General features: G+C 45.6%; 1 protein-coding gene across 2 annotated transcripts in view; it reads left to right on the forward strand.

Moving 5' to 3' along the window:
* The window catches only part of c19h12orf56 (chromosome 19 C12orf56 homolog), an 82708-nt gene that overhangs the window by 59043 nt on the left and 8637 nt on the right, over positions 1-15028 (forward strand). For both annotated transcript variants that reach the window (XM_043709959.1, XM_043709960.1), the window contains 2 exons: positions 5133-5207; positions 9509-9687. In XM_043709959.1, coding sequence (XP_043565894.1) covers positions 5133-5207; positions 9509-9687 — 254 coding nt within the window. The remainder of the gene's footprint in view (positions 1-5132; positions 5208-9508; positions 9688-15028) is intronic.

Below are 15028 nucleotides of genomic sequence, written 5' to 3' on the forward strand. Positions count from 1 at the left end.
ATGTGAGTGTGTGTCTGTGGGTGTCTGTATATGAGAGTATGTGTGTGTGTGTCTGTATGTGAGAGTATGTGTGTCTGTATGTGAGAGTGTGTCTGTGAGAGTGTGTGTGTCTATCTGAGAGTATGTGTGTCTGTATGTTACAGTATGTGTGTCTGTATGTGAGAGTGTGTCTGTGAGAGTGTGTGTGTCTATCTGAGAGTATGTGTGTCTGTATGTTACAGTATGTGTGTCTGTATGTGAGAGTGTGTCTGTGAGAGTGTGTGTGTCTATCTGAGAGTATGTGTGTCTGTATGTTACAGTATGTGTGTCTGTATGTGAGAGTGTGTCTGTGAGAGTGTGTGTGTCTATCTGAGAGTATGTGTGTCTGTATGTTACAGTATGTGTGTCTGTATGTGAGAGTGTGTCTGTGAGAGTGTGTGTGTCTATCTGAGAGTATGTGTGTCTGTATGTTACAGTATGTGTGTCTGTATGTGAGAGTGTGTCTGTGAGAGTGTGTGTGTCTATCTGAGAGTATGTGTGTCTGTATGTTACAGTATGTGTGTCTGTATGTGAGAGTGTGTCTGTGAGAGTGTGTGTGTCTATATGAGAGTATGTGTGTCTGTATGTTACAGTGTGTGTGTCTGTATGTTACAGTGTGTGTGTCTGTATGTTACAGTGTGTGTGTCTGTGTGTATATGTTTATATTTGTGTCTGACTTTTGTTCCAGAAGCTGCACTTGCAATATTTTTTTCCGATGACCTTTTTCTATCCAGATGTTCTTTTAACTTCAAATCTCCTCAATGGTCAGAAAGAAAACTAATTCCCAAGCTTCACTCTTGGTTTCTCAGCTCAAGTTGTAAGGGCATAAGGCCAGAATACTCAAAAACAAGTTGCTATGGCAACTCAGGCAATAATATGTCACTAAGAGTAGTGTAATAGACCTTATACTGTCAAACAGCCCCTGTCCTTTGAACAGATAATTGGCCTGTCACATTTGGAAGGAACAGATTCAGGGCTAAATGAAGAAACATAGTAAGTCCATTGTTGTAAAAATAAACTCATGATTCTTCTTAATTCAAAACTGAAGAATGAGAAGTAATTTGTAAAGTATTAAAAATGTTACACATGGCAGTTCAGCTTCAAACTTCCATTTTGAGAGCTTTGGCTGGCTCACTGTGGTTCTGACCTGTTGTCTAAATTGGAACTGGGTGAGGGGTCCATCTGTTGTTGGAAAGATAATTCACGATGGTTCATTTTTATGCCAATTCCTGATGTGACCAGACTACCAAGTGGAGTGAGGATCCTAGCTCTTCTTTGTTCTGCTTTCTTCTAGTGTCAGAAAGGGTGGTGATGATAGTTGGACATATTTTATCATTTAACTTCCTCCCCCTCCCAGGCATTGGCTGCTCGACATATAAATCATTAAGCTGCCCCGCACATGGAAGGAAATCCACTCAAATTAAAACATAGTTCAGAATATGCTTAACTTGGTAAAGTTCAAAAATGTTGGAGAGAAACATCAAAGCTTTCATTCAGATTAATGAGTTCAATTAAATCTGTATGGAGATTGTGATACTGCATACAAATCTGAAATATTTGAACAGAGCATAGCTATGAATTTAAAACATAGTTGAATTCCACTAATTCCAATTTACTCTTAACCAGCTGGATTGTTTCAGGACTAATTTTAAGATTAAGATTTAGTTTGAAATCAGCTCTAATTGCATTTATAAAGGCTGACTAATGATTGAAACAAGAAATTGAAAACAGAAATTGCTAGAAAAGCTCAGCAGGTCTGGCAGCATCTGTGGAGAGAAATCAGAATTAACGTTTCAGGTCAAGTGACTGTTTCTCTGAGGAATGTTACCTCTGATTTCTCTCCACAGATGCTGCCAGACCTGCTATGCTTTTTCAGCAATTTCTGTTTTTGTTTCTGTTTTTTTGGGTTTTTTTATTTGACTAATGATCGAATTGTACTTAATGGATTAATAGTATATTCCTGTATGCATTACATTTACACTGTTTATGGGTTCAGAATTGTGAGAAATGAACACACATCTATATGAAGGAAAAGAATGCATCAAAACCTGGGATCGGGAACCTGATGCCTCAATAAATTCTTGGTTCCAGCCCTGTGTCACCAACACATCACCATGGTACCATTTTGGAATGCTAATGCCCCATTTGGCATGAGGTGAGCTTGGTACCAGGGATCCCTGGAAGGTAGACGCTGGCTGCAGAGGACCAGCAGCAAAGGAAGATGGCGGCCAAGATGGGGCCTGTCCTTGACAGCAGGTTAAACGTAGACACATACAGAACAGAAACAGACCCTGCTGTCCAACCAGTCCATGCTCATCATAATCCAAACTAAACTAGTCCCACCTGCCTGCTCCTGGCCAATATCCCTTCAAACTTTTCCTATTCGTGTACTTATCAAATGTTTTAAATGTCTTTTAAATGTTGTAACTGTGCCCGCATCCACCACTTCCTCTGGAGTTTCATTCCATGCTCAAGCCACCCTCCATGTAAAACATTTGCCCCTCATATCTTTTTCAAATCTCTTTCCTTTCACTTTAAAAATATGCCCTCTAGTCTCGAAACCACCACACCCTCCCAGGGAAAAGACATCTACCATTAACCTCATGATTTTATAAATCTCTATAAGGTCATCTGTCTTATGCTCCAGTGAAAACATCCCAGCCAATCCAGCCTCTCCTTCTAACTGAAACCTTCCATACCCGGCAACATTCTGGTAAAATCTGGGAAACACGTTGCCAAAACATAGTATTACACGAGACGCCCATATTTTATGATGAGATATTGACGTAACGGTAACATCACTGGATTAGTAATCCAAAGGCTCATACTGATGGCTGTACGAACATGGATTCACATATTAGAAGGCAACTGGCAGGCTTTTAAATTCACTTCAAAAATTGAAATATGAAACTGGTCTCTATAATTGTGACCATGAAACCATCATCGATTATTGTAAAAACCCACCTGGTTTACAAATATCCTTTAGCGAAGGAAATCTGTCATTTTTACCTCTTCTGGCCTACTCCAAACCTACAATAATGTTGACATTTAAAAGCCCTCTAAAATAGCAAGCCACTTAGTTCATGGGCAACAGAGTAAATAATGCCCTAACATATTTCATTGTTTAAAAATGAAATTTCAGTTCTCTGTGCATTGAATCTAACAGGAATGTAATAATCTTCACCAGACTCGATGCGTTCATCAAATTATGCATTGAAAATTGCCCTCCAGTTCTCCCACCTTTTAAGAAACACTTCAAAGAACTTTAACAGACTGTTAATAGGAGACTAGCGTATCCGCTTTCGCTCTCCCCTCCTTGCCTTTGAAAATGCTGGTGGCTCCTAGAGGCATCAGGATCCACAGACATCCCATGTACTCGATTCCCACCCTGTGGGCAATTGAACATCCAGCAGAAGGTATCCTCTTGTGAACTTTGTCGCTCAAGGGTTTGAATCTGTAAAACATGTTCATTCACAATTAGCAAACAGGTTAGTTCAGATTGTCTCAGTAATAGAAGTTTATTTTGTAAAGTACAGATCGACAAGAGTTTAAAGGCCATGCAATATCTAGACTCTGGAGTAAAAATTATAATTTGTGCAGGGCAAGGTTTAATTCTATCTTCATCAAATGAAAATGTTGTGTTGCTAACAAAAGTGAACCATTTTTCAGCATCTGCAGGCAAATGCCAAATGTTCCTCAACTCTCTTAATTGTTAACTTTTATAGTGTAAAGATGCCAGATTTCAGTGTGATACTGATTCTTGTTCTTTTAAATCAACACAAGTGGCCATGCAACTTTTTAATTCCAACAATAGTCAACTATTGTTAAAGATACCTGATGAATGAGTTGCTTGCTTACTAACTGAAAAGTTGACATCAGTGGGGCACAGATTTAAAGTATTTGGGGAGGCAAAAAGGACTGGTGGAGACATGAGAATCTGTTTGTAGGAATGGTTGTGATTTGGAGTACACTGATCGGGCGGGGAACAGGTTGGATTGCAGCTTTCCATTTAGCAGTAAATTCTTAAGAGACAAAAATCACTGTCATGTGGGCAAAGAGCAGAGCAGCAGCATAGAGTCATCGAGATGTACAGCACAGAAACAGACCCTTCAGTCCAACATGTCCATGCTGACCAGATATCATAAACTGATCGAGTCCCATTTGCCAGCACCCGGCCCACATCCCTCTGAACCCTTCCTATTCGTATACCCATCCAGATGGCTTTTAAATGCTGTCATTGTACAGGCCTCTACCACTTCCTATAGCAGCTCATTCCATACACATACCACCCTCTGCGTGAAAAGGTTCCTTTTATATCTTTCCCCTCTTACCATAAACCTATGTCGTCTCGTTCTGAACACCCCCACCCCAGGGAAAACCCCTTGTCTATTTATCCTATCCATGCCTCTTATGATTTTATAAACAGCAGTAACTGAATTAGTCTTCAAATGAGCTAGCACAGACTCGGAGGACTGACTGTCCTGTATTGTACTATTTTGTGATTCTGTAGAGACATTATTAAGCTCATCTAATGAGTAGATACACAAGAAACAGAATGAGTAGACCATTCAGCCCATTGAGCCTGCTCTGTCATTTACTATAATCGTGGCTGACCTTAGACTTCAGCTTCACTTTCCTTCCCATTGCACAAATCTGATGATTCTTTACGAGATGGGAAATCTATCCATCCCAGTCTTCAAAGATGGTGCACTAAAATCCTCTGGGTTAGAAAATTCCACAGCGTCACATCCCTTTCAGTGAAGTCATTTATCCTCTTTTATTTCTGCACTAAATGATCAACATCTTCTCCTGATCTTTTGCCTGGGTCTGATTGAGCTGTCTTGGTCATGGCAATAGCTGACACCACAAGTGTCCTTGGGCTATCAGTGGGTAAACAGGTAAGGTTCCCTCTTGTACGCTGACCCGTTATTTATATTGATACAAAAGAGTAGTCGCTTGAATTCAGATACCAGCCCATCATATGTGGAATCGAAGCAGAACAGGAACCAACAGCATTTTGGAGAAAGGGCGAGGAAGATGCGTGAAATCATAATTTTTGTTTCAACCTCAAAAATAATGTATTTAGGAACTGGATAAACTCCATTCTCTTACAGGGAAACTGGGGATCAGCCTCTGGGAACTTGACGGTTGGATGGTTGATGGTTGCTCTAAAGAAACTTCCTTCCATGGTAAGCATTTACCACAATTTTCAGCAACACTAATGTCTCTATGGTGCCATGAACTGAATTAATACCAAATACTACATTGGCAATAGATCTTCCAAGCACATCTGATTCAAATAATCTTGATCTTAGACACTTAAGTTTTTTTGGGGTCATGGGTGTCACTGGCAAGTTCAGAATTCATTACCCATCCCTAATTACCATTTTTGAGGGTAGTTAAGAGTCAGCCATATTGCTGTGGATCACATGCAGGCCAGACCAGGTAAGGCCAGATCTCCTTCCTGAAAAGACATTAGTGAATCAGGTGAGTTTTTACAAGCAAATATTTTTCTTTTATTCATTCACGGGATGCGGATGTTTCTGGCGAGGCCAGTATTTATTGCCCATCCCTAATTACCCAGAGGGCATTTAAGAATCAACCACATTGCTGTGGATCTGGAGTCACATGTAGGTCAGACCAGATAAGGATGGCAGATTTCCTTCCCTAACAGGCATTAGTGATCCAAAAATCGGCAAGGGTTTCATGGTCATCACTCAACTCTTAATTCCAGATTTTTTATTGAATTCAAATTTCACCATCTGCCATAGCTGGATTCATACCCGGATCTCTGGATTAACAGTCCAGCAATAATACCATTAGGCTGAATATGGTTTCATGGTCACCATTACAGGATTAGCTTTTGACTCCAGTCTTTAGTAATTAAGTTTGCATTATCTCAACAGTCTGATTTATGGAGAAGTCTGTAGTCTCTGCTATTAATCATATCTGCATAATATGCAAAAGTAATAACTTAGCTGCTCAGGAAATTAATCTTCCCTGAAGATGTAATTTTGTTATGGTAACCTTTTGGCAGGAATTGTGGGCTAATCATAGTAAGACTGAGTGATTTTAGTTTGATCAAGCTACCCTTTATTTCACAAATGTTTACTCCTTTACCAGGGTCCTATGCTCACATCCTTCCTCTTGCACACACTTATGTGTACCCCATACCGTCAAAAACTCTACCATCTTCACCTTCCCCCACAGTCTCATAAAAACAGTGGAGGTTCAAAGAGACATTTAGTCCAGTTATGTAATTTTTGGTACCTGTTGAAGACATTTAATGATTTATAAAATCATGAGGGGCATAGATAAAGTGAATAGCAGCGGCCATTTCCCTGAGGTGGTGGAGTTCAAAACAAGGGGGTTTATTTTTAAGGGGAGAGGGGAAAGATTTAAAAGAGACCTGAGGGGCAATGTTTGCACACAGAGGGTGGTTTGTATGGGGAGTGAACTGCCAGGTGAAATGCTAGATACAGGATTACAGCATTGAAAGAAATTTGGACAAGTACATGAATAGGAAAGAGGGAAATGGGCCAACACAGACAAGTGGGACTAGTTGAGTTTGGGAAATTTGGTCGGCATGGACAAGTTGGACTGAATGGTCTGTTTCTGTGCGGTATGACTCTATGACATTTGAATAAAATAAAAGGCCAATGGAATGCTGGCCTTTAGATTTAGAGGAGTAGAATACAGGGGAGCAGAAGTCATGACTGAGATATACAAAGCCATGGTAAGATGACAACTGTGAGCAGCTGTAGGCACCACAAATGAGGAAGGGTATATTGGTCTTGGAGGAATGTAGCACAAGATTACCAAAATTATGCCAAGACTCAAATTACAAGGACCAGGAATGTAATAAAGGATGAGGGAAGATTTGGTCAAAATTTTCACCTGATAGAATAGATGGAGAGAAGCTATGATTATTCAGAGGGAACCTAAGGTCTGGCTTTTCACAGAGTCATGAAGACTTTGTGTCTTAACTAAAATGGCACTGGGTCCCTGGATTCAGAAGTCCCACCCCCATTTTCAATAGATCCTGTTTTCGCCAGTAGGGGAAGGGATGGATTGGGTTCACATAAATGGGAAATCCAAGCTCAGCAGAGCCACTTGGATACAGTGTTGAGTTCACAGTTTGTTTGACAAAACTCCAAGAAGTTAAGGGATTATCAGTCTTTGATGTTGAATTCTCAACACAAATTTTGTTTTTAATAAGGGATTTAGTTACAATTTGAAGGAATTGAAATGTATTGAATAGGGTTTAGTAAATGAGGTTTGTAAAAAAAAATGGTGAAGTCTGCAAAAGAAACTTTTCAACTTTAGTTCATTTCATCCCAACATGGCTCCTGAGGTTTGCCCATGGTGGATGTTGGGTGAGTTGGTACAGAAGGTGGAAGAGAAAAAGGGAAGCGGTGGGGCATGGGCTGGCACGAGTAGGCATTAATTTGGAATAGGGAGTCTAAGGGGCCATGTGGGTGAGTAGAGGAGAGTAGGTTGACATGGAGGGTATGAGGGCTAATGGGGGTGCGTGGGGGAATGGGTTTGTTTGGGTAGGGCATGGGGTCTGTGAGGGATGAGGGCTAGTAAGCTTCACCACTTCTATTATGATTGGGGTGAAGTCCCTGAGTTTGGAACTGCCTTCCACAAATGCATGATCAGATGTAATGTTTAGATCCGGGGTTGATACATTTTTGTTATGTACAGATATTAATCGATGTGTGGAGCAGATGGGCCTAGATCATGATCTCACTGAATGATGACAGGCTAAAGGGACTATATCTCCTCCTCATGTTCTAATTCTCCTCCCCTACACCCACCCACTCACCCATTTGCTCCCCTTTCCTCTCACACTCCCTGTTGTTCTAGAAAGAACTTGTCACTGTGTGAATTGTTCTTCACCCCAGACTGCCCCATTCTCATTCACTTCATTTTGTCTTGCTTCATTTCATTTTACTCTGGTTTTATCTGTTTAATCTTCGGTTTTATGTCAGCAAAATCTCCCTCTCTTCCCTGGCCTTTCATTTTCTCTAACACTTACCCTGCAGGGAATAGTACAATTAAGTAATCCTCCTTTTGACAGAGTGCAAATCAATAATCTAAACTGAAAAAGAATGATCTCTTCCACTCCCTGATTCCTGTGAGCATCAGTGTCAAATAAGTCCTTTCAAGTGTGTTTTATAAGCCATTTGAGAAAATAAATGATCTGGCAGTGAACCAAACACCAGCACATTTTTGCTAGAGCAAGGAATTAGAACAAAGACCAGGAACAGGCCCTTCAGCCCACCATATCTGTGCTGACCATGATACTATTCTAAACCAATCCCATCTGTTTGCACATGGTCTACATCCCTGGATTGTTGCCTGTTCATGTGTCTGTCTAAATGCCCCTTCAAGGTTGTTACAAGGGTATGTGTAAGTTTCGCACCAGCAATTGGGAGAGAACACATTCTGAGTGAGATACTCGAGGGGAATGGCCTCTCAGGGGAATACAGCAGCAGCCAAATTCTTGGCACTACAGTTGGCTCTGCTGCACAGGACAGAAGGAGAATCTGTGGGAATGTGAGAGTAAAAGGGGATTCAATTCTAACACAGAAAACAACAAGTTAGGAATTTTCCTCTGGGAACATTGCCTTCCTTGGGGATAAATGGAGGAACATCTGCAAAGTAATGATGGGAAATTGGCGGGATGAGGTCTCTATGTACACACAACACACAGACACACACACCCCAACCCATACTTCCACTGACTAGAAGGTTCTCCTAGCTGAAGCAAAAACAGAAATTTACATTACGTTTTAGTGGCTAAAACGAAGTGTGGCAGTTTGTAAAGCAATTGAATTGTCTTTGTCAGCAACCTTAGACGATATTTTGTGAAATCGCATCATATGTATATTAAATACCATTACTGTAATAAAGTCTTTGTCATAAATGTGTGAATACTGTTAGTAGCCTGGGGTGGCACGGTGGTTAGCACTGCTGCCTCATAGTGCTGGAACTTTGGTTTGATTCCCAACTCAGGCGACTGTCTGTGTGGAGTTTGCACATTCTCCCCGTGTCTGCGTGAGTTTCCTCCCACAATCCAAAGATGTGCAGGTTAGGGGAATTGGCCATGCTAAATTGCACATAGTGTAGGTTATTAGTCAGGTGTAAATAAATGGTAGGCAAAAGTGAGGACTGCAGATGCTGGAAACCAGAGTCTAGATTAGAGTGGTGCTGGAAAAGCATAGCAGGTCAGGCAGCATCCGAGGAGCAGGAAAATCGATGTTTCGGGCAAAAGCCCTTCATATGGAATGGGTTTGGGTGGATTACTCTTCGGCGGGTTGGTGTGGACTTGTTGGGCTGAAGGGCCTGTTTCCACACTGTAGGGAATCTAAATTCTCACTACAATGCATATATTTCCACTGTGTTCTATATGTACATCTATTGTGATTAATATATTTCTGTTTTAATAGACATGTTTCTATAAACGTATATGTTTCTGTTTCAGTTGCCTTTTATTGACCAGATGATGAAACACATCATTAAGATGGTGCTACCTCCAATACATATCATGAGCCCCACTCAGGCTTTGCAACTTTTTCAACAATTCTACATCCTGAACACTTGTATCCAGTACAGCAGTGACTTGGCAGAACATATCAGGAATAAATACAGTGAAGAATTTAGGTAAGGAAAGATCACTGTTCATCTCCCTGTACAGTACACACGTTATTTATGGGATGTAAAATACCTCATGGGGACAAACTAAAGGAAAACGGTTGTTCATCGTGGCTAACCTGCTAACAAACTTCTCTCAGAAGCTGCATATTTCAAAACCACCGGGCTGCACCAGATCCCGGTCCCACTGCAGGGTCGGGCCTGACTAGATCCCAGTCCCACTGCAGGGTCGGGCCTGACCAGATCCCGGTCCCACTGCAGGGTCGGGCCTGACCAGATCCCGGTCCCACTGCAGGGCCGGGCCTGAACAGATCCCGGTCCCACTGCAATGCCGGGCCTGAACAGATCCCGGTCCCACTGCAGGGCCGAGCCTGAACAGATCCAAGTCCCACTGCAGGGCCGGGCCTGACCAGATCCCGGTCCCACTGCAGGGTCGGGCCTGACCAGATCCCGGTCCCACTGCAGGGCCGTGCCTGACCAGATCCCAGTCCCACTGCAGGGCCGTGCCTGACCAGATGCCAGTCCCACTGCAGGGCCGGGCCTGACCAGATCCCAGTTCCACTGCAGGGCCGGGCCTGACCAGATCCCAGTCCCACTGCAGGGCCGGGCCTGACCAGATCCCGGCCGGGCCTGACCAGATCCCAGTCCCACTGCAGGGCCGGGCCTGACCAGATCCCATTCCCACTGCAGGGCCGGGCTGCACCAGATCCCGGTCCCACTGCAGGGCCGGGGCTGCACCAGATCCCAATCCCACTGCAGGGTCAGGCCTGACCAGATCCCAGTCCCACTGCAGGGCTGGGCCCGACCAGATCCCGGTCCCACTGCAGGGCCGGGCCTGAACGGATCCCGGTCCCACTGCAGGGCCGGGCCTGAACAGATCCCAGTCCCACTGCAGGGCCGGGCCTGACCAGATCCCGGTCCCACTTCAGGGCCGGGCCTTACCAGATCCAAATCCCACTGCAGGGCTGGGCCTGACCAGATCCCAGTCCCACCGCAGGGCCGGGCCTGACCAGATCCCAGTCCCACTGCAGGGCCGGGCCTGAACAGATCCCAGTCCCACTGCAGGGTCGGGCCTGACCAGATCCCGGTCCCATTTCAGGGCCGGGCCTGACCAGATCCCAATCCCACTGCAGGGCCGGGCCTGACCAGTTCCCAGTCCCACTGCAGGGCCGGGCCTGACCAGATCCCAGTCCCACTGCAGGGCCGGGCCTGAACAGATCCTAGTCCCACTGCAGGGCCGGGCTGCACCAGATCCCGGTCCCACTGCAGGGCCGGGCCTGACCAGATCCCAATCCCACTGCAGGGCCGGGCTGCACCAGATCCCGGTCCCACTGCAGGGCCGGGGATGCACCAGATCCCAATCCCACTGCAGGGCCGGGCTGCACCAGATCCCAGTCCCACAGCAGGGCCGGGCCTGACCAGATCCCAGTCCCACAGCAGGGCCGGGCCTGACCAGATCCCAATCCCACTGCAGGGCCGGGCCTGACCAGATCCCAGTCCCACTGCAGGGCCGGGCCTGAACAGATCCCAGTCCCTCTGCAGGTCCGGGCCTGACCAGATCCCAGTCCCACTGCAGGGCCGGGCTGCACCAGATCCCGGTCCCACTGCAGGGCCGGGCCTGAACAGATCCCAGTCCCACTGCAGGGCCGGCCCTGACCAGATCCCGGTCCCACTGCAGGGCCGGGCTGCACCAGATCCCGGTCCCACTGCAGGGCCGGGCTGCACCAGATCCCGATCCCACTGCAGGGCCAGGCCTGAACAGTTCCCAGTCCCACTGCAGGTCCGGGCCGGACCAGATCCCGGTCCCACTGCAAGGCCAGGCTGCACCAGATCCTGATTCCACTGCAGGGCCGGACCTGACCAGATCCCGGTCCCACTGCTGGGCCGAGCTGGACTGGATCCTCGTTCCACTGTAGGGCCGGGCTGCACCAGATCCCGGTCCCACTGCAGGGCCGGGCTGCACCAGATCCCGGTCCCACTGCAGGACCGGGTGCACCAGATCCTGATTCCACTGCAAGGCCGGGCTGCACCAGATCCCAGTCCCACTGCTGGGCCGAGCTGGACTGGATCCCCATTCCACTCAAGGGCCAGGCTGGATCAGATCTGATCCCAGTGCAGGGCTGCACCTGATCCCAATGTAATACCGGGCCAGACCAGATCCTGATGCAGGGCTGTACAGGGCCTGGCTGGATCAGATCCCAATTACAGCAAGTCTCCCTGAAAAGCCCATATAAAGACTGTGAACCACTGTAAACGGCAGCAATTCTGTTACTGGTAACCCTAAGATCCTATCTAGACATTTGATAGTTTAAAAAGTATTTTTGTAGTATTATCCTACTAATGTTGTCATACAAACATTTGGTTACACAAGGCTTTTGATAACCAGCCCTAATATGTCTGTATGTAGTTCAGTGTGCAATTTTGTTTGACTCCTGTGAAGCATATTGAAAATACAAGTTGTTATATATCCCACCATAAAAAAATCCTATTGTTTAAGAGTTAGTGTCATTCATTAATGATATAAAATAATTTGCCCCGGCAATTTGGATCAATTTTTTTTTAATTTATCCATTTTGGGGGAAGTGGGCATTGCTGGCTGGGCCAGCATTTATTGCCTGTCCCTAGTTGCCCTGGAGGAGGCGGTGGTGAGCTGCCTTTTTGAACCGCAGCAGACCACCTGCTATGGGTTGTCCCACAATGCCATTAGGGGAGGAATTTCAAACACCATTGAAGTCTCAAGTCTAATTTGTCAGTCAAGTTTTGCAAAAATATCATACTTCAGTCACCGTTAGACGTGTCATTTCTGCTTCATACTCATGCTACATTTGACTGTAATTTGGAGTTGTTAGACTTCTAAAGCTTTTCCTTGCCCCTATTCTCAATAATTAAACTTCAAACGATTGACTAACAGCTGCTTCCGGCAAGAGGAAAATGCAGTATATATTACTGCCCGGCCGAAACAGAGTATCATTTAACTTATTACAAACAGTGCTGGGAAGTCTGGTTGCAACTATTAACAGGCATGTACCCCAGTGGAGGAGGAAGCATGGTCTGGAGACAAGTCACATTCAGTTTTTACAAGATGAAAGTAAAATGGAGAGAGATTAATCCATCCTTCTTGTCCTAGTATCCTTAATTATCTCAAATTCCTACTGTTTAAGCATTACTTCCTGACAGAAAAGCAGAGTGCTAGAAATGCTCAGCAGATCTGGCAGCATCTGTAGAGAGAGAAAAACAGCAGGACTGTAAAACGTTTGAGGCGTTGTATCAGTTTTTTTTAATTCAAAGTAAGTACCGCGATAGGCAAAGGTAAGAACGAAAGGAAAAGGTTCGCTTTTAGGGTGGAAGCTGGGAATGATTAGGCGATTCAAGAGTGATGGTGCAAGCTAAAACAAAACAAGTGGGACAAGAAACAAAGAGGAGGCGTAAATGGCAACACAAGAAACATTACCACAGCTGTTGACTGAAAAACAGGAACAGTGGTTATGATCTGAAATACTTGAACTCACTATTAGATTAGATTCCCTACAGTATGGAAACAGGTCCTTCAGCCCAACCAGTCCACACTGACCCTCCACAGAGTAACCCACCCAGACCCATTTCCCTCTGACTAATGCACCGAACACCATGGGCAATTTAGCATGGCCAATTCACTTGACCTGCACATCTTTGGATTGTGGGAGGAAACCCACACAGACACTGGGAGAATGTGCAAACTCCACACAGCCACTCACCCGAGGCTGGAATTGAACCTGGGTCCAAAGTGCTGTGAGGCAGCAGTGCTAACCACTGAGCCACCCTGAGTCCAGAATATTTTAATATGTGCTGTTGTCATTTGCATTTCCTTTAGAACCCTTTTAATTCTTTCCTGTTTTACACCAACATCCCTTTGTCATTTAGCCTCTCCTGCCTCTACCACCCCAGAGCCTGCCTTTTGCTCATTCTTTGCCTCTGTACTTGCTTAAAACCTGAAGCATCTTTTTGAAGGTCTGACAAAAAGCCTTCAACCTGAACGGTTTACTCTTCCCGAAGACACTGCTTAAAAGTTGCTGAGTGTTTTCCAGCACGTGCCCTCTTGCTTTGAAGGTACTGCAGAAAATCAGGAACCAGACTGTATCGTATCCTTACATCAACCAGAAAATTGTTTGTGTAACTCATGGATTTAGATCCACCTTAACTGAATGAGACCAGTTGGACAAACACAGCACTGCTAACAGTTTGTGGATTGCATCCTTACTATTCACAGAATAAATGCATTTGCGTGGTTTAATTGTATTTATAACAGCTGTCCCTGTGCAAACATTCCAGCTGCTGCTAGGGTAATGAATGTTTATTGTTGACTGCACTGTTTAGAAACTAGGATTGAGAAAAGGGGGAAGGGGAAATGAGGAAGCTGTTGAAGTCCACATTGATGCCCTGGGGTTGAAGTGTTCCGAGGCGGAAGATGAGGCGTTCTTCTTCCATGCGTCTGGTGGTGAGGGAGCGGCGGTGGAGGAGGCCCAGCACCTCCATATCCTCGGCAGAGTGGGAGGGGGAGTTGAAATGTTGAGCCACGGGGCGGTGTGGTTGTTGGTGCGGGTGTCCCGGAGATGTTCCCTAAAGCGTTCTGCTAGGAGGCGCCCAGTCTCCCCAATGTAGAAGAGACCGCATCGGGAGCAACGGATACAACAAATGATATTAGTGGATGTGCAGGTAAAACTTTATTGGCTGTGGAAGGCTCCTTTAGGGCCTTGGATAGAGGTGAGGGAGGAAGTGTGGGCGCAGGTTTTACAGTTCCTGCGGTGGCAGGGGAAAGTGCCAGGAGGGGAGGGTGGGTCGTAGGGGGGCGTGGACCTGACCAGGTAATCACGGAGGGAACGGTCTTTGCGGAAGGCGGAAAGGAGTGCGGAGGGAAATATATCCCTGGTGGTGGGGTCTGTTTGGAAGTGGCGGAAATGTCGGCGGATGATTTGGTTTATGCGAAGGTTGGTAGGGTGGAAGGCCCTAAAGGAGCCTTCCACATCCATCAAAGTTTTACCTGCACATCCACTAATATCATCTATTGTATCCGTTGCTCCCGATGCGGTCTCCTCTACATTGGGGAGACTGAGCGCCTCCTAGCAGAGCGCTTTAGGGAACATCTCAGAGACACCCGCACCAATCAACCAAATCGCCAGTGGCTCAACATTTCAACTCCCCCTCCCACTCTGCCGAGGATATGGAGGTGCTGGGCCTCCTCCACCGCCGCTCCCTCACCACCAGACGCATGGAAGAAGAACACCTCATCTTCCGCCTCGGAACACTTCAACCCCAGGGCAACAATGTGGATTTCAACAGTTTCCTCATTTCCCCTCCCCCCACCTCATCCTAG

The sequence above is a fragment of the Chiloscyllium plagiosum genome, chromosome 19, assembly GCF_004010195.1.
Source record: "Chiloscyllium plagiosum isolate BGI_BamShark_2017 chromosome 19, ASM401019v2, whole genome shotgun sequence".
Classification (NCBI taxonomy): Eukaryota; Metazoa; Chordata; class Chondrichthyes; order Orectolobiformes; family Hemiscylliidae; genus Chiloscyllium; species Chiloscyllium plagiosum.